We start from the raw sequence: 24,344 nt of genomic DNA on the forward strand, positions 1-24,344 counted from the left end.
GGAAGGTTATGCATTTTCTGTTGACTAATTCTGACACTTTTTGTAAAGTGCTGCCTTCAATTGGTCTAATTGGGAGCAATACTAGTTGGAACTAATCATTCGGTTTTCCAGAAGGAGCTCATAATAGAGCACTCCCTTCCAATCCTACCATATTCACAATGTTACTTTCTTTGGAGGAAGGCAGGTCTTTGGTGTGGTTGGTGGTGATTAACTTCACTTGCCCCATGATCTCTTCTGTTCTACATTATTGTACAGTATCAACTTGACATTGCCCATCACAATTTGTTTTAAAAATGAAACACTGTCATTACATTTCAGTAGAGAATAGCATGTAAAATATAACCAACAACGTTTTCTTTATGTGAAAGCCAAACATCAATGTGATTAACATGACCATGCTGAGGCAGATGATTTTCAATGTTTGATATGGATATATTCTGTGTGTTGGTTATCTCCTGAGTCCTGTAGCATTGACTGTACTCAAATAATGTCTCAATTTGATCGTTATGAACTTTAACTGGTCTACCTGACTTTGGAGAATCCTTTAGTGAGAAATCTGCAGCCTGAAACACTGCAAACCACTTCTGACATGTTTGATCAGTCACAGCACCTTCTCCATACACTACACAATCTTTTTTTGTGTGTGTTTCAGTTGCATTTTTACTTTTCTTGAAAAACTAAACCATAATAAGCTGAAAATGTTGCTTTTTTCCCCTCCATCTTCACTATTAAAATGGCTACACAAAAACTCACCAATTTTGCATAAAAGCTTTTTTTAAAAAAGAGATCAAATCAAGATGGCATGGTAAAAGGAAGTGTGTTCATCTCCTCCTGTGAGAGCCCCAAAATCCCAACTAGCTGTTGAACAACTATCAACAGAAGGACGCTGGAAACCACCCAAAAAAAGATACCCTATATTCCAAGAAAAAGGAGAAGCCACAATGAAATGGTAGGATCACAATAAAATCAAATCCTATACATACTGGGTGGGATCTAGTGGTTTACTTTTTCATAATTAAAAAAATTAAAAATGAAATAAAGGGACATGCTGCCAAAAGAAAACAAAAGTTTGCTTTTTTTTTTTTACATGCACGCTGATATAACTGCTGTCACAATATAAATTAACAAAATTGTTTTGAATGAAGTTAAAGACAAGTAAGAGCCATCTTACAGAAAAACAAACAAACAAACCTTACGACCAACCAAATACATTTTCTTCATTTCATACTCTTTCTGCCTCTTCTACCTTTCAACTTTAACATTCTTGATAATAATGACATTCTCTCAGTTTAGTTCAGTCGCTCATCTCTTTGCAGTCCCATGAACTGCAGCATGCCAGGCTTCCCTGTCCATCATCAGCTCCCCGAGCCTGCTCAAACTCATGTCCATTGAGTCAATGATGCCATTCAACCATCTCATCCTCTGTCGTCCCCTTCTCCTCCTGCCTTCAATTTTTCCCAGCATCAGGGTCTTTTCCAATGAGTCAGTTCTTTGCATCTAATGGCCAAAATATTGGAGTTTCAGCTTTAGCATCAGTCCTTCCAATGAATATTCAGGACTGATTTCCTTTAGGATAGACTGGTTTGATCTCCTTGCAGTCCAAAGGACTCTTAAGAGTCTTCTCCAACACCACAGTTCAAAAGCATCGATTCTTTGGTGCTCAGCTTTCTTTATAGTCCAGCTCTCACATCCATACATGACTACTAGAAAAACCACAGCTCTGACTATACAGACCTGAGTTGGCAAAGTAATGTCTCTGCTTTTTAACATTCTCTACACAAACTAATTCTTCACAACCCTAAATCTAAAACATGATACTGATACTCATCTTTAGAAAGGTATTTATAAAAAGGATTTAAAGACCTGATTTCAAGTCCTGGTTAAACAACTTTCTGTTTACTTGAATCATTAAAATACATCACTTAACTTCTCTAAGCTTCCATCCCTTCAGGAGTTTAAAAACAATATACATTTCATGAGAATAAAAATAGTGTATATTACAAAGCCAATCATTACACTTTAGAATCTAATTAAAGCAAAGCAAATAAGATCAAATAACAACAGCTAACATTTATGAGTGCTCAGTACTGTCTAGGAAGCACTACTACGAACAAAGATGGTGGAGGTGACGGCATCTGAGCAGAGCTATTTAAAATCCTAACATGCTGTTAAAGTGCTACATTCAATATGTCAGCAAACTTGGGAAACTTAACAGTGGCCACAGGACTGGAAAAGGTCAGTGTTCATTCCAATCCCAAATAAGGGCAATGCCAAAGAATGTTCAAACTAACACATGATTGTGTTCATTTCACATGTCAGCAAGGTTATGATGGAACTCTTTCAAACTAGGCTTCAGGAGTACATGAACCGAGACCTTCCAGATGTTCAAGCTGGAATTAGAAAAGGCAGAGGAACTAGAGATCCAATTGCCAACATTCACTGGATTGTAGAAAAAGCAAGGGAATTCCAGAAGAACATCTACTTCTGCTTCATAGCCTTTGGGTGGATCACAACAAACTGTGGGAAATTCTTAGAGATGGGAGTACCAAACCATGTTACTTGTCTCCTGAGAAATCTATATGTGGGTAAAAAAGCAACAGTTAAAACCAGACGTGGAACAATGTACTGGTTCAAAACTGGCAAAGGAGGACAACAGGCTATATAGTGAGTGTCACTATGCTTATTAACTTTAATGTGCTGTGTGCTTAGTTGCCCAGTCGTGTCCCATCCTTCGCAACCCCTTGGACTGTAGCCTGTCAGGCTCCCCTGTCCATCAGGATCCTCCTGGCAAGTATACTGGAGTGGGCTGTCATGTCCTCCTTCAAGGGATCTTCCCAACCCAGGGATCGAACCCAGGTTTCCTGCATTGCAGGCAGATTCTTTACCATCTGAGCCACCAGGAAAGCCAAGCTGGATGAATCACAAGTTGGTATTAAGACTGCCAGAAAAAACATCCACTACCTCAAATATGCAGATGACACCACCCTAATGGCAGAAAGGGAAGAAGAACTAAAGAGCCTCTTGATGAAGATGAAAGAGGAGAGTGGAAAAGCTGGCTTAAAACTCAACATTCAAAAAACTAAGATCGTTGGAGAAGGAAATGGCAACCCACTCCAGTATTCTTGCCTGGAAAATCTCATGGATGGAGGAACCTGGTAGGCTACAGTCCATGGGGTCACAAAGAGTCAGACACAACTGAGCAACTATATGTTTCAAGCCCTGATAAAATTATTGTTTGACAGGAAAATAACATTTAAAAAAAAAACAAAACTAAGATCATGGCATCCAGCATCATCACTTGATGGCAAACTGAGGAAAAGTAGAAACAGTGACAGACTTTATTTTCTTGGGCTCTAAAATCACTGCGGAAGGTGACTATAGCTATGAAATTAAAAGACGCTTGCTTCCTAGAAAAAATCTATGACAAACCTAGATAGCATATTAAAAAGCAGAGATATCACTTTGCTGACAAAAGGCTGTAGAGTCAAAGCTTTGGTTTTTCAGGGATTCCCTGGTGGCTCAGATGGTAAAGAATCCGCCTGCAATGCGAGAGACATGGGTTCAAACCTTGAGTCAAGCAGATTCTCTGGAGAAGGGAATGGCCACCCACTCCAGTATTCTTGCCTGAAGAATTCCATGTGCAGAGAAGCCTGGAGGGCTGTAGTCTATGGAGTCAGAAAGACTCGAACATGACTAAGTGACTAACAGACATAGGGTTTTTCTAGTAGTCATGTACAGATATGAAAGTTGGACCATAAAGAAGGCTGAGTGACTAAGAATTGATGCTTTCGAACTGCAGTGTGGGAGAAGACTCTTGGGAGTCCCTTGGACTGCAAGGAGATCAAACCAGTCAATCCTAAAGGAAATCAACCCTGAATATTCATCAGAAGGACTGATGCTGAAGCTGAGGCTTCAATAGTTTTGCCACCTGAGGTAAAGAGCTGACTCACTGGAAAAGACCCTGATGCTGGAAAAGACTGAGGGCAGGAGGAGAAGTGAGCAATAGAGGATGAGATGGTTGGATGGCATCACCAACTCAATGGACATAAGTTTGAGCAAACTCTGGGAGATAGTGAACCATAGGGAAGCCTGGAGTGCTGCAGTCCATGGAGTTGCCAAGTGTCAGACATGACTTAGCAATTGAACCACAACTGTCCCATAATCTGTTAAAACCTTTAACTATTTAACCTCATTTATATCTAGTCTTCATAGAAACTCAAAGAAGTAGATATAATCATTACTCCTATTTATAGATGAGGAATTCATGACTTAGTAAAGGTTAAGTAGCTATCCAATATTACAAGTAAACAAGACACAATTGGAATTAGAATGAAAAACAGTCTCCATTTTAGTTCCTGATCCATGCTAAAGGGTTTTAGAGCTGTTAATGTGGTTTATACATGCAAGGTGATTATTACTGCTTTAGTGTTACTCATAATACTCATGTCACTAATAATAATAACAGCTTCAACCTGGTAATCTAGTTCTTAAATCTCCAACATTTAGGAGTGTATCTTCAATAAGAAGTGATGATGGTGGAGATAAAGAGGACTTGTCATGTACTTAAAATCTCAGTGAACTCCTCTAAATCAATACCTCAAGACAAGTACCGGTTCAATGCAGTTCATTCAATGTAAAATATTTACTTTCAAAGGTAAATATTTCGGCAGGTCAATTAGTACTGTAAAATAATTTAAATAGCCTTAATTTCATTTCACAAAATTATGTACCAGAAAATTTCTTGTCACCTTAATCTCAATTGTAAAGGATTATTTTGTGATCATGATAACTAGTCAATGTTTATTCAAAACATACAGCATATTCAAGAAACTAGAAAAATGATGTCAAGAGAGAAAGTGGAAAAGAACTTTAAAGATTTCCCCAAACTGAGTGAAATATCTCACAAACTTTCTAGCTACTTCAGGGTCCTTCATGACTAAGAAACTAATAATCTCCTAAAGACTAATTTAATTTGCAACCTGCCTTGAAAAATGGTGTCCTGGGTAACAGGCATGAGTAGTATGGTTACCATAAAGATAATATGGCTACTCACCATTTAAAAATTACTAAATTGGCACTCTAGACCAGTGCTGCTCAATAGAACCTGCTCAACAGAACTTTCCGCAATAATGGAATATTCCCCTACTTGTACTGTCTACTAGACAGCCACTAGCCCCCTGTGGCTATTGAGCACTTGAAATGTGATTATGGTAACAAAGCAACTGATTTTAAATTTTATTTAATTTTAATTAAGTTGGCATATGGGAATTGAGGCTATTATGATAGTACAGGGCTACATCATAAGGTTAAAAATAACCCTTTGAATTGATTGGCATGAACCTATGTTCAAGATACTAACTTTTTCTGGATGAGCTAAAATAAATCCAGTTCCTGCTGTCATAAACCTGAGTCTGGACTCTGGACCCACAATTATCCCTTCAAGGCACTCTAAGGGTCAGCCTGAAACATAACCACATCCTACCACAACTTCTCTGTAGCAGCGCTCATCTATACCCTCTCCCTAAGATTCGCTACCCTATCTGTGTTGCACAGACCACAAAGCATTTTTCAAATAGTCCTTACTTTCTTTTGCCTCCTCTTAATCAAATTGACAGAAACAAAAGCACATTCCAAAGGCAACAAGCAGAGCTGCTAAAATGAAGACAGTGGAGATGGATGCTTTTATCTAAAGACATGAACTCAAATATAAATCAAACACTAAAACTAAGTAGTCACATCCAAAACCCCAGGTGGATATGCATCCCAGTCATAAAACTCTTAAAATCCGGCAAGCTGAAAAATGGAGCAGATGGGAACTGCTCAAGTCATACCCACAAGTATTAAAAGGCTGGCTCACAGACAACCAAAGTGTAATAAAATGCCCAAGAGGTCTGGCCTTTTATTATTTTCACAAATCAATTCCAACAGAAAGTTACTACACATTAATAAAAATTAACTGGGGAAATTTAGAGATGGGAAAGAGAAGATAATGAGGAAGATGGGGGAAAGAGTATATTTCAATACACTTACTTTCTTCCTGTTCCCTACTAAGTCTAAGAAATTCAAATTATAAAAAGTAAGAACTAAACTGAAGACTATCGAGTTCTGTTTCCTTTTCTTACAATTTTTCCTCAAACAAAAATTAGGCATGTTCAAAAAATGATGTAAAACTATTAAAGATTAACTCCACTAAAACTATTCTAGGAGGATTTAAACTCTTAAAAAATGTTAAACCTAGAAATCAGGTTTTTAAACTTCAATTATTCAATTTGCAGTTATAATTTACTTTCAGATCTATCAATAAGAATTAGAATATTTAGTACAGCTTGAGTTTGAGGTTTTTTGCTTAGTAATTATAAAACACTGTCTTTTCACAGGCCATTTAAAAAGTTCATCTTCATTTCCCAGCCCTCTTATCCTAATAACTGGAGGCAGCCAAGACTAGAGCAGTTCTTTAACTGAATAAACTCTCTTAAACTATAGTTTGAAAACTGTGACTTTGCTATTTATTTTGGCTTACAGGATGCATGGAAACTACACTTTGCTATTATTATACACACTTTTTACATTTAAGCTGATAGACAGGAAGGTAGCAGAGAGCAATGAGAGGCGGTCCCTTCAACTAACCATCCAACAGCCCCATAACCTCACCAAGCAATTTACCAGCCCTGCCCCTAATATGCCCACCAGTGCTCCGAAAACAGTCAGGCGGCTATAAAACCCCCCACCAGCCCCACTGGCAGGACTTCCCTACTCTAGCACACTGACACACCCCTAACTATCCAGTACTAAGGTAACCTTTGGTGGCCATTGGACTTTAACTGCTCATAAACATTCCCTGAAAACATACATCTACTTATAACAGAATTATGCAAAGGACATGCCCAGTAGAGCGTCCTTCCATATTACTATAACTTGCAGCTGTTACTCCACAAATTCCCTGGATTATGCAAATGATCCTGCCTTAAAAACTCTTGTACCCCAACCCTCCAGGGAAATTTGCCTCCCTTGGCGGCCCACCTGTCTCATGAAATATTCTCTCTGTTCTTTGTATGCGCTCAGTCGGGTCCAACTCTTTGCAATTTGTTCTTTCTTTCCTTATTGTTAATAAACCTTCTTGCAATGGGGTAAGACCTTAAATTCTTTGCATCCCTGCCAAGAACCAAGGCCCGCAGGAAGAAGAGTCTCCAGATTCCTTCTGCTAACAAAGCCGCCTTCTTAACAATTAGAAACAATCAGAGTAAATTCACTGGCTGAAAAATCAAAGTACAATACGAAAGAAATCGTTCAGTTCTAAACACTTAAACATCATCTATTAGAATACTCATTTCTTTTCTTAAAATAATAGTGTGAGAAATAGAAGTATCTGTTCCTTTTACATGAAAATGGAAACATGAGCACAGACATTCTTTCCCCAGGTTTTAAAAGTATATTGTACCACAGACAGTTTCAAAATATTTTGTAGAGGACAATGACAATCTAACAGGATTTTTTGTTAGATTTTTGTCCAATTTTAATGCAGAACAGAAAACTGAGAGGAAGAGAGAAGGAGGGAGAAAGAGCTACTGTGAGATAATTTGAAGAAAAAACAATACCAAAACATATTTTAAGTTCAGAACACACCTAGTGTCAAAGTGTACCCTCTTTGATAAGTTTAGAAATTAAGATCACAACAAATATCAAAGTATACTTTTTCTGGTATAACAGAAAGGAAATACTCAGGAAACCAGTCTGAAAAATTTAAGTCAAGAAACAGGCACTAATCAAACAGCAACAGAAACAAAATCTAAGAGCAGAGCCAGAACCTTCACATTCGGCAGGTTCTAACAATGCTTTACTCCAGGCGTATTATTACAGAAAAAAGGAATGGCATGAACAACAATCCCACAACTGCCAAACAATGACTGCATGTGTTTTCTTCTACTAAGGTGGAGAGAAAAAATCCCCATTATTTGCTATGTCAGTGCTTTTAGAATCATAGAACATGAACCGCTACACAGGAGTATAAAATGAAGCAGGGCAAAAGCTAACAGGGTTTTGTCAAGAGAACAGACTGGTCAAAGCAAACTCTATTTCCAACAGCTCAAGAAAAGACTCTACACATGGACATCACCAGATGGTCAATACTGAAATCAGATTTATTGTGCTCTTTGCAGCCAATGATGGAAAAGCTCAATACAGTCAATAAAAACAAGACCTGGAGCTGACTGTGGCTCAGATCATGAGCTCCTTACTACAAAATTCAGGCTTAAATTGAAGAAAGTAGGGAAAACCATTAAGCCATTCTGGCATGATTGAAATCAAATCCCTTGTGATTATATAATGGAAGTGACATATAGATGCAAGGAATTAGATCTGATAAAGTGAAATAGCACTACGGATGGAGGTTTATAACACTGTACAGGAGGTGGTAACCAAAACCATCCCCAAGAAAAAGAAATAAAAGAAGGTAAAGTGGTTGTGGGAGAAGGCTTTACAAACAGCTGAGGAAAGAAGAGAAGCAAAAGGAAAGGGAGAAAGGGAAAGATATATTCAAATGAATGCAGAGTTCCAGAGAATAGCAAGGAGAAATAAAAAGGCCTTCTTACATGAACAATGTGAAGAAACAGAGGAAAACAGTAGAATGGCAAAGACTAGCCACCTCTTCAAGAAAACTGGGAGATATCAAGGGAATATTTCATGCAAGGATGGGCACAATAAAGGACAGATACAGTAACAACCTAACAGAAGCAGAAGGGATTAAGAAAAGGTCCCAAGAATACACAGAAGAACTATATAGAAAGAGTCTTAATGACCCAGATAACCACGATAGTGTGGTCACTCACCTAGACCCAGACAACCTGGAGTGTGAGGTCAAGTAGGCCTTAGAAAGTATTATTACAAACAAAGCCAGTGGAAGTGATGGGTACCTAGCTGAGCTATCTAAAATCCTAAAAGATGCTGCCGTGAAAGTGCTCCATACAATACGTCAGCAAATTTGTCACACAATATGTCATACAAAACTCAGCTGTGGCCACGGGACTGGAAAAGGTCAATTTTCATTCAATCACAGAGAAGGGCAATGCCAAAGAATGTTCAAACTACCATACAACTGCACTCATTTCACATGCTAACAAGGTTATGCTCAAAATGCTTCAGGCTTGGCTTCAGCAGTATGTGAACCAAGAACTTCCAGATGAACAAGCTGGATTTAGGAAAGGCAGAAGATCTAGAGAGTAAAATGTCAACATTTGCTGGATCATGAGAAAGCAAGGGAATTCCAGAAAAAACATCTATTTCTGCTTCACTGACTACGCTAAAGCCTTTCACTGTGTGGATCACAACAAACTATGGAAAATTCTTAAATAGATGGGCGTATCAGACCACCTTACCTATCTCCTGAGAAACCTGTATGTGGGTCAAGAAGCAACAGTTAGAACTGGACATGGAACAACAGACTGCTTCAAAACTGGGAGAGAAGTACAACAAGGCTGTATATTGTCACCTTGCTTATATAACTTATATGCAGAGTACGTCATGTGAAATGTGGGACTGGATGAATCACAAGCTGGAATGAAGATTGCCAGGAGAAATATCAACAACTTCAGAAATTCAGATGATATCACTCTAAGGGCAGAAAGGGAAGAAGAACTAAGAGCCTTTTGATCAGGATTAAAGAGGAGAATGAAAAACCTGGCTTAAAACTCAATATTCAAAAAACTAGGATCATGATTTCCAGTTCCATCATTTTATAGCAAATAAAAAATGAAAAAGTGGAAGCAGTGACAGATTTTACTTTCCTGGGCTCCAAAATCACTGGAGACTGCAGCCATGAAACTGAAAGGAAGGAAAACTATGACAAACCTAGACAGTATATTAAAAAGCAGAGATATCACTTTGTCAAAGACAAAGGTGCATATAGTCAAAGCAATGTTTTTTCCAGTGTCATGTACAGATGTGAGAGTTGGACCATAAAGAAGTCTGAGCACCAAAGAATTAATGTTTTCAAACTGTGGTGCTAGAAAAGACTCCTGAAAGCTTCTTGGACTGCAAAGAGATCATCAAACCTGTCATTCTGAAGGAAATTAACCCTAAATATTCTTTGGAAAGACTGATGCTGAAGCTGAAGCTCCAATACTCTGATGAACTGAGGTGAAGAGTTGATTCACTGGAAAAGACCCTGATGCTAGGAAAGACTGAAGGCAAAAGGAAAAGGGGGCGGGAGAGGATGAGATGCTTAGATAGCATCACTGACTCAATGGACATGTACTTGAGTAAACTCCAAATCAGGAAAGGAGTAAGTCAAGGCTGTATATTGTCAACCTGCTTATTTAACTTATATGTAAAGTACATCATGCAAAATGCCAGGCTGGATGAAGCACAAGCTGGAATCAAGATTGCCAGGAGAAATACCAATAACCTCAGATATGCAGATAACACCACCCTAATGGCAAAAGTGAAGAAGAACTAAAGAGTTTCTTGATGAAAGTGAAAGAGGAGAATGAAAAAGTTGGCTTAAAACTGAACATTCAGAAAATTAAGATCATGGCATCTGGTCTCGTCACTTCATGGCAAATAGACAGGGAAACCGTGGAAACAGTGACAGATTTTATTTTGGGGGGCTCCAAAATCACTGCAGATGATGACTACAGCCATGAAATTAAAAGACACTTGCTCCTTGGAAGAAAAGTTATGACCAACCTAGATAGCATATTAAAAAGCGGAGACATTACTTAGCCAACAAAGGCCCATCTAGTCCAAGCTATGGTTTTTCCAGTAGTCATGTATGGAGGTAAGAGTTGGACTATAAAAAGCTGAGCACCAAAGAATTGATGCTTTTGAACTGTGGTGTTGGAGAAGACTCTTGAGAGTCCCTTGGACAGCAAGGAGATCTGACCAGTCTATCCTAAAGGAAATCAGTCCTGTATATTTATTGGAAGGACTGATGCTGAAGCTGAAACTCCAATACTTTGGCAAAGAACTGACTCATTGGAGAAGACCCTGATGCTGGGAAAAATTGAAGGCAGGAGGAGAAGGGGATGACAGAGAATGAGACAGTTGGATGACAACACTAACTCGATGGACATGAGTTTGAGTAAGCTCTAGGAGCTGGTGGTGGACAGGGACGCCTGGCATGCTGCAGTCCATGGGATCGCAGAGTTGGACAACTGAGTGACTGAACTGAACCAGGAGATAGTGGAGAACAGAAGAGCCTGGAATGCTGCTATCTATGTGTTGGCAAAGAGTCAGACACAACTTAGCGACTGAACAACAGCAACACAGCAGCAACAACAATAATAATATATAAAATAAAAGCATAAAGTGGTTTTATGTTTGTTTTTGCTCTAAGGATGTTTTAAGATTTTATATGATCCTACTCTTCTATGAATCAAAGATATCAACTATCATACAAGTTCTGACAGAAATTTTTAAATTTTACATGTTATTTTATACTTATTTGTATTTATGATACTTGTTGATATTTATTTGTAAGGTTGGTTACCTTAAACTGACTACTAAAAGTAAAATTTTCATTGCAATCATTAAATCGTGAAAAGCAAAGTTTCTACTATAATCATTCAATTAAAGTAATAATTTAAAAAGTAGTTGGGAAAAAATTAGGAACTTATGAATAGAAGCCTATAATATTTTTTTAATATAAGAGAAACAAAGTGGATGCACTGTGCAACTACATAGCTTTATAGTTCTTGACTCAGCCATTTCTCCTCAAATTCAGAATTTTGTTATTACATGAATCATAATATTCATTCTCATAATGAATCCTATTCTTACAGACAATTTAAGAGGTTTTCCTGCATTTGAGATATAAGCTTATAGCTTATAAATGAGCTGATTCTGATACAATTTCTATTATTCACAGTTTATAAAAGTCAGACAGTAGCTTCTATAAAATAGCATCACTAAGATAAATTCCTAATGAGAAAGTATACACATGAAAAGTGTAAGAGGTTTCCTATATTACATGTAAGAATGTCAACAAAATCTCACAATGAGTAGCTGAACTGAAAGCTAAGTTTTATTTATTTAATTATGGAGGGGGATAATACTTATGGGGGACAATAGCAATTTGGTCAAAATGCTTATTAAGAAGCTCTGATATAATTTTTCCATAAAAGAGACATATAAAAAGACAGAATAAACTTGAAAAAAAAATTATATTGAAGTACAAAGCTTAGACACTCCAAGTGCTTATTCTTTATAATTAGGATTTCTTCCACATGTAGGTTGAGGCAACAAGTTGTAAAATGCTTGGCACCAAAACTTTCTCCAGACATTATAGAGTCATCCATAACTAATAAGATCAGAAAGGAAAACTACATGTAAAAATTAAAGTCTCATCTCTTAACTAAAGAATTGTAAAAGGATATTTAAACAGTACCTAACATAGTACTTTTTTTTTTTTTACCACAGTCTTTTTTTCCCAAGTATAGTTGATTTACAATACTATGTTTCACATGTACAGCAAAGTGATTTGAACAAACGTGTTTGTGTACACTTTTTTCAACTGTTGTCCAACACAGGTTATAACAAGATACTGATCACTTTTTCCAATTATTTTCCATTACAGGTTATTACAACATATTGAATATAGTTCCCTGTGCTGTTTGCAGCAATAGAGACATGGATGTAGAGAATGAACGTGCACACACAGCCAGGGAAAGAGAGTGGGACGAACTGAGAAAGCAGCGCTGACGTAACACACCATGATGCGTAAAACAGACAGCTGGTGGGAAGTTACTATATAACATAGTACTTTTTGAACAGATATTCACAAAATAAGTTAAACTGTTGTGATTTAAAAAAAGAATTTAACTTAGAAATACAAAAGCTAAATGAAAACACTTCATTAACACAATTCTGAAAGAAAGAGGTAATAAATCAGTTTACAAAAAGAGGAGTATGGTGGAGTGAGGGCAATTTAAACTAGCTAGTATAAGAAATTTTCATTTCAAACAATATAAGAATCTCCAGCATGTAATAACACATGCATCTTTTAGATATGTGACCAAAAAAGGGAGGTGATCATCCTCAAAGTATCACCAAAAGCTCTATGTTTTCAAATCCGTTGGCGTTTCAGACACAAAAAGCAATATATTACATGATTTTCTTTACATGAAATATCCTATACTGGAAAATCCACAGAGATAGAAAGTAGATTAGTAGTTGCTAGGGGATAGAGAGAGGAGGGAACAGAGAATGACTGCCAATGGGTACACAGTTACATTTTTGATAAAAATGGTCTAAAGGCAGAGTGGTAATGATCGCACAACTCTGTGAATTCACTAAAAAAAAAAAAAATAATCACTGAACAGTACACTTTCCAAGTGTGAACTTTATGGTACGTGAATTATATTTCAATAAAACTATTATTAAAAGATTGAATTTAAATTAAAAAGTAACCTCACAGAATTCATAATGTCAATTTATACAACAAATTATCATTCAAAGCTTTCCACCTGTTTCAATAATTTCTTTTTTACCTTGGCAAGGCGACTCATCTGATCCTCTGAGAGAGTACTGCTTGTTCTGCCAGGAGTTTTTGTGGGTTCTGATCCATCTGCTTCCACGTTAGGCCAGACTTTCAAGTCATGCATCCCTTGGCGAAACATGCTAGGCAAAAAGAATATTCAGAGAAAAAAAAAAAGAATATTCAGGACACAATTAATTTAGTTCATTATGGGAAATTTTAGATTTCTAAATAGAGACAATCCCAGGAAGCCTCCAATGGAATATAAAGCAATTAACCAAGCAACTGAATCCACACAGCACTGTTTTTCACATCCTTCTTTTTTCCTTCAAGCAGTTAGAACTATTACAGATATTCCCAAGGTCGAGTGCAAAAAGAGAAGCATCAGGAATAGGCTACACACACTTCATCACTTCAGTGGAGATCTTAGAAACAGAAACCAAATTTCTACCCAGAGGGAGAAGGTCACATTTACATCGATTGAAACTAAAATTAAAATAATTATATAACTTTCTACTTTAACTGACAATTCAGCATAGTATTAATAGACAGTGGTGTTGAACAGCTGGGATTTGGATCCCTGCTGTGCCAACTATCACTTACAAGACTTTTGGTAAATTACTTAACATCTCTGTGTTAGCTTCCTCATCTATAAAATGAGACTATAAAGAGTAACTGTGTCTCACAGAGTTAGAAACGTTAAATAAACCAATACAAGTAAAAAGTACTTAGAATAGTGCCTATCATACAATAAGAACTCAATATAAGCTACTATTTTCCTTTTCGCTGGGTAGAGGCTTACTTTTCTCCTGTCTTCTTTTGCATAAGAGAGATGTCTAAAAGGGAATACAATACTGTGTTCAATAAGAAAACATGCCTGTGTCTACAAATCAGAAATTTAACATATCATCAGAATTCAGACTGAACTGGATGATCCTACTTTAAAGTGAAAGACTGTTATCACCTTTGTCACGCTTTTGCTTCCTTCAAAAACTATCAAAGAGGAGTCAAGATGGCAGAAGAGAAGGACACAGAATTCATGTCTCCTTACCAGTACATCAGGAATACATCTATAAATGGAACAATTCTCACACAGAGCACCTGCTGAACATTAGAAGAAGACTTCTAACACCTAAAATGGCAAGAAAAATTCCCTCACAGTGGGGTAGGAAAAAGGAAAGGAAAAAAAAAAAGAATCAAAAAAGGAACCAGCAACCCTGGGGGGAAGCTGAAGGTGAGGAGAGGTTCCTGTAATCAGAAAATCCCCTCATGTGGGGAAATCAGCGGGGACATAAAGGGACCTTCGGAGGATCAAAGGAGAACATGTGGACCATCAGTGGAAGGCAGGACCAAGTAAGAACTGTGCACACGGTCTGTACTGCAGCCTTGCCCAGCCCAGCCTGAGTCACGTGTCTCCTGTCGAGAGGAGGGCTGGGTGCTGGAAAGTGGGGTTTGGAGCACGGACCCAGGAAGGGGACAGCTGCTGGTTGTGAAGGGAGCCTGAAGGGACAGGAGTAAGGAGTCCGACAATTAGGAAAGTCTGCAGAGGAAGGCAAGGACACCACAGAAGCAAGGCACCACTGCTGAATGGTGAGCAACACGCGGGGCTGGCACTGTAATCCCCATCCCCACCCACCCACTTCAGCCCCTACAAGCGCTGGGAGGTGCACTCATCTGAGCAGGCTCACCCTCCACACACACCTCAAGCCAAGGTCTCTTCTGCCAGGATAGGCTCAGCACCCTGAGCATCGTCCATCCCAAAGCCTCCTTCAAAATCAGCCCTGGGTGCCGTTGCCCAAGACAGGAATCTGCCAATGCTGGTGGGAGCAGAGGGGACTGAGTACAAAGGTGTGGGGCTAAGAGCACGAAGGTGAAGGAATTTCAGCTGAGCTACTTCAAACCCTAAAAGATGATGCTGTTAAAGTTCTGCACTCAACAGGCCAGCAAATTTGGTAAATTCAGCAGTGGCCACAGGACTAGAAAAGGCCAGTTCTCATTTCAATCCCAAAGAAAGGCAATGTCAAAGAATGCTCAACCTACCACACAATTGCACTCATTTCACCTGCTAGCAAAGTAATGCTCAAAATTCTAGGTTTCAACAGTACGTGAATAGAGAACTTCCAGATGTTCAAGCTGGATTTCAAAAAGGTAGAGGAACCAGAGATCAAATTACCAACCTCTGTTGAATCATGGCAAAAGCAAGAGAATTCCAGAAAAACATCTACTACTGCTTCATTGACTACTTAAAGTCTTTGACTATGTAGATTACAACTAATTGTAGAAAAGTCTCAAAGAGATGGGAATACCAGACCACCTTACCTGTCTCCTGGGAAAACTCTATGCAAGTCGAGAAGCAATAGTTAGAACAGGACATGGAACAACAGAATGCTTCAAAATTGGGAAAGGAGTATTTCAAGGCTGTACTTGACAATATATGTCAAGTATATGTCAACCTGCTTATTTAACTTATATGCAGAGTTAGTACATCAAGATAAATGCCAGGCTGGATGAAGCACAAACTGGAATCAAGACTGCCCGGAGAAATATCAATAACCTCAGATATGCAGATGACACCACCCTTAAGGCAGAAAGTTAAGAGGAACTAAAGAGCCTCTTGATGAAGGTGAAAAAGAGTGAAAAAGCTGGCTTAAAACTCAACATTCAAAAAACTAAGATCATGGCATCCAATCCCATCACTTCATGGCAAATAGACAGGGAAACAACGGAAACAGTGAAAGACTTTATTTTCTTGGGCTCCAAAATCACTGCAGACTGTGACTAAAGCCATGAAATTAAAAAATGCTTACTCCTTGGAAGAAAAGCTATGACCAACCTAGACAGCCTATTGAAAAGCAGAGACATTACTTTGCCAACAAAGGTCCATCTAGTCAAAGCTATGGTTTTTTCAGTAGTCATGTATGGATGTGAGAGTTGGATCATAAAGAAGGCTGTTGTTATTCAATCACTCAGTCATGTCCAACTGTTTGTGACCCATGGACTGCAGCACCGAAGAATTGATGTTTTTGAGCTGTGGTGTTGAAGGACACTCATTAGAGTCCCTTGGACTGCAAGGAGATCAAACCAGTCAATCCTAAAGGATCAGTCCTGAATATTCATTGGAAGGACTGATGGTGAAGCTGAAGCTCCAGTAGTTTGGCCACCTGATGCAAACAGCCAACTCACTGGAAAACACCCTGATGCTGGGCAAGATAGAAGGCAGGAGGAGAAGGGGACAACAGAAGACAAGATGGTTGGATGCCATCATCGACTCAATGGACACAAGTTTGAGCAAACTCTGGGAGACCGTGAAGGACAGGGAAGCTTGGTATATTGCAGTCCATGGCGTCACAAAGAGTCAGACACGACTGAACAAGAGCACGGATGTGGAGAGAGGACTGCTGTTGACCCTGCAGATACAAGAAAGAGAACAGAAGTGTGAGGTCCCTAGTGGAATGTCCCTAAAGGAAATATGGTTTGCCTAGGAAATGAGACACCACTGTTGATTGGCAGATGAAGTAGAGGGGAGGGGGCGGGGGTGTCACTGTCCCCACATGCCAGCTCCTGCCTCCACAGACACCTGGAGGGACTCCCACCAGAGTAAGCATGCCACATTCTGTTGCTCAACTGCCTGCCAATCTCCACGACCACAGGCAATTCACATACCCCCTGCTGTGGCTGCACTGCCCTCATGGGCCTGAGTAAGTCTGTCTCAGTCAGCCCCTTTGCTTTCGCTCCCTTTTGCACGGGTTTGGAACAGATGCCTGAAGGGGGCTTACATGCAGAGCTGGGGCCAAAATCAAAGCTGAGCCTCAGGGGCTGTGCAACTAAGGAAGAGGAATGAAATCTTCTCCAGGTAGCTGCACAAGCCTCAGACTAAATCCCTGCAAGAGGTTTGGTAAACCCTGCATCTGTGGAATATCAGAATAGACAACAAGTGTCCCACAACTGACACAAGTCTAGCTTTAGCAGCAGTGGACTTTGAGGGAAAGTAGTACATGCAGAAGTTGGGCCAGGTCAGAGTCTGGGATGCAGCAAAAGCAGTTCTAAGACGGAAGTTTATAGCAATACATTCTTACCTCAAGAAATAAGTAAAATCTCAAGTAAACCACCTAAACTTTTACTTAAAGCAACTAGAGAAAGAACAAACAAAACCCAAAGTAAGTATAAGGAAAGAAATCATAATGATCAGAGCAGAAATAAATAAAATAAAGGCAAAATAATAGAAAAGATCAATGAGAAGATAAACAAAATCAGTAAACCTTTAGCCAGACTCCTCAAGAAAAAAGTGAGAGGACTCAAATTTATAAAATTAGAAATGAAAAAAAGAGGTATTTCTGACACTGCAGAAATACCAAGGATCATAAGAGACTACTACAAACAACTAAATGCCCCCAAAATGGATAAATTCTCGGAAAGATAAAACCTTCCAAGACTGAACCAGGAAGATACAGAAAATATGAACAGACCAAACACAAGTACTGATTGAAGCTGTGATTAAAAATGTTCCAAAGGCCAGGGCCAGATGGCTTCACAGGGGAATTCTATCAAACACTTAGAGAAGAGCTAACACATATCCTTCTCAAACTCTTCCAAAACATTGCAGAGGGAAGAAAACTCCCAAGCTCATTCTATGAGGCCACCATCACCTGAATACCAAAACCAAACAAAGGTTATCACAAAAAAAGAAAATTACAGGTCAGTATCACTGATGAACATACACACACAAATCCTCCACAAAATACTAGCAAATAGAGTTCAACAGCACATTAAAAGGATCAGCCGCCAGGATCAAGTAGGATTTATTTCAGGGATGCAAGGATTCTTCAATATATGCAAAGTAACCACAACCACTTATGGTAAAAACTCTCCAGAAAGTGGGCATAGAAAGAAACTACCTCTATGTAATAAACGCCATATATGACAAAGCTACATCAAATATCATTCTCACTGATAAAAAAAATGAAAGCATTTCCTCTAAGAACAAGACAAGGGTGTCCACTCTCACCATTTTTATTTAATACAGATTTGGAAGTCCCAGCCACTATAATCAGAGAAGAAAAAGAAATAAAAGGAATCCAAACTGGAAAAGAAGTAAAATTGCCACTGTGCAGAAGACATGATACTGTACATAGAAAATCCTAAAGATGCCATCAGAAAATGACTAGAACTCATCCATAAATTTGGTAAAGTTGTAGAATACAAAATTAACACACAGAAATCTCTTGCATTCCTGTGCATTAACAATGAAAAATTAGAAAGAGAAATTAGGGAAACAATTCCATTTACCACTGCAACAAAAAGAATAAAATACCTAGGAATAAATCTACCTAGGAGGCAAAAGACTGTATGCAAAAAACTGTTAAGATACTGATAAACAAAATCAAAGACAACAGAAACATATGGAGAGATATACTATGTTCCTGGATTACAAGATTCAATACTGTGAAAAAGACTATACTACCCAAAGCAATTTACAGATTCAATGCAATTGCTATCAAATTACCAATGATATTTTTCACAGATGAGAACAAAAAACTTTAAAGCTTATTTGGAAACACAAAGACCCTGAAGAGCGAAACAATCTTCAGAAAGAAAACCAGAGCTGGAGGAACAGTAATCAAGATGTTTGGTACTGGCACAAAACAAGAGATCAATGGAATAGGATAGAAAACCCCGAGATAAACCAGAATACCTATGGTCACCTAATCTACGACAAGGGAGGCAATACTATACAACGGACCAAAGACAGTCTCTGCAATAAGTGGTGCTGAGAAAACTGGACAGTGACATGTAAAAGAATGAAGTTAGAACACTACCTAACACCATACACAAAAATAAACTCAAGTGGATTAAAGATCTAAATATAAGGCCAGATACTATAAAACTCTTAGAGGAAAACATAGGTAGAACACCCTTTGACAGAAATCATAGCAAGATCTTTTTGGACTCATCTCCTAGAGTACTGAAAATAAAAACAAAAATAAACAAATGGGACACAATTAAACTTAAAAGCTTTTACACAGCAAAGGAAATAAAAAACAAGATGAAAAAACAACCCTCAGAATGGGACAAAATATGTGTAAATGAAGCAACTGACAAAAGATTAATCTCCAGAATATACAAACAGGTCATGCAATTCAATACCAAAAAAAAAAAAAAAAAGGGAAGGAAGACCTAAATAAGACATTTCTCCAAAGAAGACATACAGGTAGTCAACAAACACAAGAAAAGATGCTTAACATCACTAATTACTAGAGAAATGCAAATTAAAACTACCATGAGGTATCATGTTATCATGTCACACTAGTCAGAATGGCCATCATCAAAAACTGTACCCTGGACAGAGTGTGGAGAAAAGAGGACCCTCTTGCACTGTTGGTGGGAATGTGAACTGATACAGCCACTACGGAGAACAAGATGGAGGTTCCTTAAAAAACTAAAAACAGAGCTACCATACGAGCCAGCAGTCCCACTACTGGGCATATACCCAGAGAAAACCATGATGAACCCCAATGTTCACTGCAGCGCTACTTACATGGAAGCAACCTAAATGCCCATCAACAGAAGAATGGACAAAGGAGATGTGGTACATATAGACAATGGAATATTAGTCATAAAAAGGAACAGAGTTGTGTCATCTGCAGAGATGCGGATGGACCCAGAGACTGTCATACAGACTAAAGTAAGTCAAAGAGGAAAACAAATATCATATCTCAATGAAGAATCAATAAAAATGGTAAAGGAGATCTTATTTGCAAAGCAGAAACAGAGATCCATACCTAGAGAACAAATGTATGGATACTAAGAGGGAACAGGGGTGGGGTGGGATGAATTGGGAGAGTGGCACTGACATATATTCACTACTATGTGTAAATTAGATAACTAAGGAGAGCCTACTGCACAGAACAGGGAGCTTAGCTTGGTGCTCTGCAGGGACCTAAATGGGAAGGAAATACAAACAAGAGAGGATATGTGTATATGGATGGCTGATCCACTTTGCTTTACAGCAGAGACTGATACAGCAGTGTAAAGCAACTAGCAATAAAAATGATTAACTTTATCTACATAAGAAAGCAAGCTACCAAGAAGACCCAGAATAGAGGTTGGACAGACTCATAAAGGAGTTCTGGGTAACTTTTTAAAATGCACTGCACAGAAAGCCTTCTGCTAGTGTATTCTCTTTTAAGTGTTAACAAGGTCTTTCAAACATTATAAAGTCTATTCAAACAACATACCCTCAAAGCTGAAAGGGCAAGTTGTCAATTGCAATGGAAAGACTAAGACTAAAAGTGTGTGTAGGCGAGCAGGCAAATCCAAAGACTTCTACATTAAATAATTTTCTTAATTAGGTACACATTGGATATATTGATACATTCTTACTATCTTCAAAAACACTATTTAACTGTATATGTGATGTGCGTGTGTGTGTGTGTGTGTGTGTGTGTGTTAGCTGCTTAGTCATGTCCGACTCTTTGCAACCCCATGGTCTGTCCATGGAACTTTCTAGGCAAGAATGCTGGAGTGGGTTGCCATTTTCTTCTCCAGGGGATCCTCCCAACCCAGGAATCAAACTGGGATCTCTTGAATTGCAGGCAGATTCTTTACTGTCTGAGCTACCAGGGAAACCCTATTTAACTGTAAAGTGAAAGTCACTCAGTCATGTCCGTCTCTTTTCGACCCCATGGACTATACAGTCCATGGAATTCTCCAGGCCAGAATATTGGAGTGGGTACATCTTCCCAACCCAGGAATCGAACCGGGGTCTCCTGAACTGCAGGTGGATTCTTTACCTACTGAGCTTTCAAGGAGGTCCTATTTAACTGTAAAAGGTTTACATAAATTTGTAAACCATTATTATCTTTATATGACCAATGGAAAATTTCTTAGCAGATTTTCCTGAGATAATAAAGAGAATTTTCACTGAACATTATGTAATGTATGTAAGTAAGGATGCCATAAGCATTTAGACTGGGAACTGTAAAGGACTGCTACAAGCTCATGAGCAGTATAAGATTAAGGACCAAATGTTTTAAAAGTTTCTGAGCCTGGCAATAAACAGGTAAATCTCTAGCAGCCATATCTGCAAAAGCTTACTTTATAAGCCCAATACAAAACGTATGAAACGGTTGTTAAGAATCAAAACTCTCAATATTTATCTATCATGTTAAAGAAAAGTTATATTATTAAAAAACTATTTTATAAAGTTTATTTTCTTTCCCTTTCAACTGAAAGAGATTCAACAGCCAGCAGACCTTCTTAATCTCCAAGAAACTGGGTACAGTGAGGTCATAACACCACTTTCAGTGAATATCATTAACTGTACCTTTAGAAACAGCAGAAGGCTTCCCTTTCTTCTCTCCTTTTCCTTACCCCCCAACTGAATAGTTTGGCTAAACTTAACTAAGTAAAAAAATCAGTACATTTGGCAAGATGTTAGTTTACCAAATGATTTAGGTGCCTTGGGATGGACCTGGAAAAGAAATTAAAGGATAGAGGACATGGAGGGTAGGGGTGATGCCAAGTGATTCAAATGATCAAGTGAACATATTACTTTAACACTAATGGCACCTTTGCAGATGGACAGAGGAGCCTGGCGGGTCACGGTCTACAGGGTCACAAAAAGTCGGACACGACTGAAGCGACTAAGCAGACACAAAAATTCCAGGTGACAAGTCAGAAGATGCTCAGTGGATTAAGTCCACTTGGGAAATCAAGCCAAACCAGCAAGGCTTTTTGTGAGGTGCTTCCCTCCTGGCTCACACAGTAAAGAATCTGCCTGCAATGCGGGAGACCCAGGTATGATCCCTGGGTTGGGAAGATCCATGGAGTATATATACTCCAGTATTCTTGCCTGGAGAAGTTCATGGACAGAGGAGCCTGGCAGGCTACAGTCCACGGGGTGCCAAAGACTTGGACACAACTGAGTGACTATCACAACCGAGTGACTAACACACACAAACACACACACACACACAAGGCAGAAGAAACCAGTACACACACACACACACAGCAAGGCAGAAGAAACCAGTACAGCAGGATCACCCTCAGACATCAGCAGACGCCCCAACAACAGCTGCTGCTGATGTTCCAGCTCCCAGGGCCAAGAAACTACAGAAGCGACTGCCTTGACTTCAGAATCCACATTTGGAAAAACCATCTACAAGAGAAGCCTGTGGTCCTTTGCCAATTCAACCTAATGATCAATCCATTCTTTAGCTACTTAGAAATCTCACAAGCTATATTTTCAAAATGAGGATAATTAGTTATTCTAGCCATATCCTAACAGATCTGTCTTTCAATTAATTACACTATTTTCCAAGAAATACTGATTCACACTGACTCAGGTATACAAAACAGATATTAGCAAATAGCAAGTTCATACTAGGACTATTTAAGGAACAAGAGTGGGGTAGGTGCTAAGAAACATTTGAGGAAGTGAAGGTCTAAAGCACCATCTCCCTAAGTCATGAGAACTGTGGTGGCACACGACATGATTTTTAAGGGTACGTGGAAAAAAACTGCACAGGCATCCTGAGGTCATCCAGAAGACTAATGCTACTTTCTCACCGTAAGTGCCAGCAACCCCACACAGAAAAGCAGCTGTGACCCAGCAGTACAAGCAGATGTCTGCACTCTCCTAAAGCACCTGTAACATCCTGAATATCATATTCTTCCACAATCCAAAAGTACACAGGAAGTCTAATATCCAGCGAGAGAATGCCTGGGCTTGTCTCCACTGCAACCCGATTCCCCTTCAAGGAAAGGCCCCAGGACCCACAGAGAAAAAGGAGTTATTTTAATTTCATAGAGCTTCTCAGATTTCCTTTTTCTGAGGTGAAGCATCAGCCTAGAGGGAACAGTAGGTGATCTAATATGAGTTATTACAAACACACATACACACAATGATTACTACTGATTTCATGTACTACGTCAGTCTGAGTTTATTTGGCCGTAGGCAGGTTATTCCACTGTACTTCTGTGGCCATTTCTATTGTCTCACACCTATAGTCTAGTCAGACTGCCTCCTGAAACTGTATCCTAAGGTCAATGAAAATGCATGAGTGTTAAAAGAGATGTTTTCATGAGGGAAACTCCCACTGATATTTCAGAAAGCAAACCACTTATGAAGAAGCCAGGAGGAAAAACCAAGAGGTCTATCTGGCTATTTCTTAAGAACATTTAACCAGTAAAACGACAATAAGAGTGATAAATCTTCTTTTCTGTATGGCAAACAAATTTCATCCTCATAGAGACAAAAAGAAACAAACACTTTGGGAAAGGAACAATACTGATTTTGTAATATGTCCATTCTACTATAACATGTCATTTTATCAAAAATTGTGTTTAAAACTGGAGGCCACAATGTATCACACTATGTCTAAAGTATTGTTTTTGCATGGATTTCAATAATAAATAATTCTTTAATAGGTACATTAAACTAAGACACCTACTCATTACTAAGGAATCAAGCTATTATAAATGGAATTACACTTAAATTTTATTCCTGAGTTGAAGTTTTTCTGACACCTTATTTCTGAATAGAAAAATTCAGTATTTATAAGATTATCAATTTTTCCCTGTAATTCACATATATAATTCAGTCAGTTTCCCAACAAAATAACAGTGAGCTTTCCCTTTAAAACTGAGGAAATATTAAAATGTATCTGATAAAATATAGAGAATATTCAGAGAAATTCTGAAATGACTACCAATGAAGATTATCCCTCTCCAATATGAAAACATTTCATAACTAATAGTATTCAAAACTAACAAGAATAGTGCAGAAATAACAATAGCTACTATTTACTTAGTACTTCTTAAGCTTATTACATGTCTTTAGCAATTATCATCATAAACTATTCTTGAGGTAAATACT

The 24,344-nt window shown here is 38.5% G+C and overlaps 1 protein-coding gene across 2 annotated transcripts in view; it reads right to left on the bottom strand.

Moving 5' to 3' along the window:
• PIK3C3 (phosphatidylinositol 3-kinase catalytic subunit type 3) overlaps positions 1-24,344 on the bottom strand; it is a 157,570-nt gene that overhangs the window by 121,685 nt on the left and 11,541 nt on the right. For both annotated transcript variants that reach the window (XM_061131258.1, XM_061131257.1), the window contains exon 4: positions 13,482-13,611. In XM_061131258.1, the coding sequence (XP_060987241.1) occupies positions 13,482-13,611 (130 nt within the window). The remainder of the gene's footprint in view (positions 1-13,481; positions 13,612-24,344) is intronic.

Source organism: Dama dama, chromosome 27 (genome assembly GCF_033118175.1).
Source record: "Dama dama isolate Ldn47 chromosome 27, ASM3311817v1, whole genome shotgun sequence".
Taxonomy (NCBI): domain Eukaryota; kingdom Metazoa; phylum Chordata; class Mammalia; order Artiodactyla; family Cervidae; genus Dama; species Dama dama.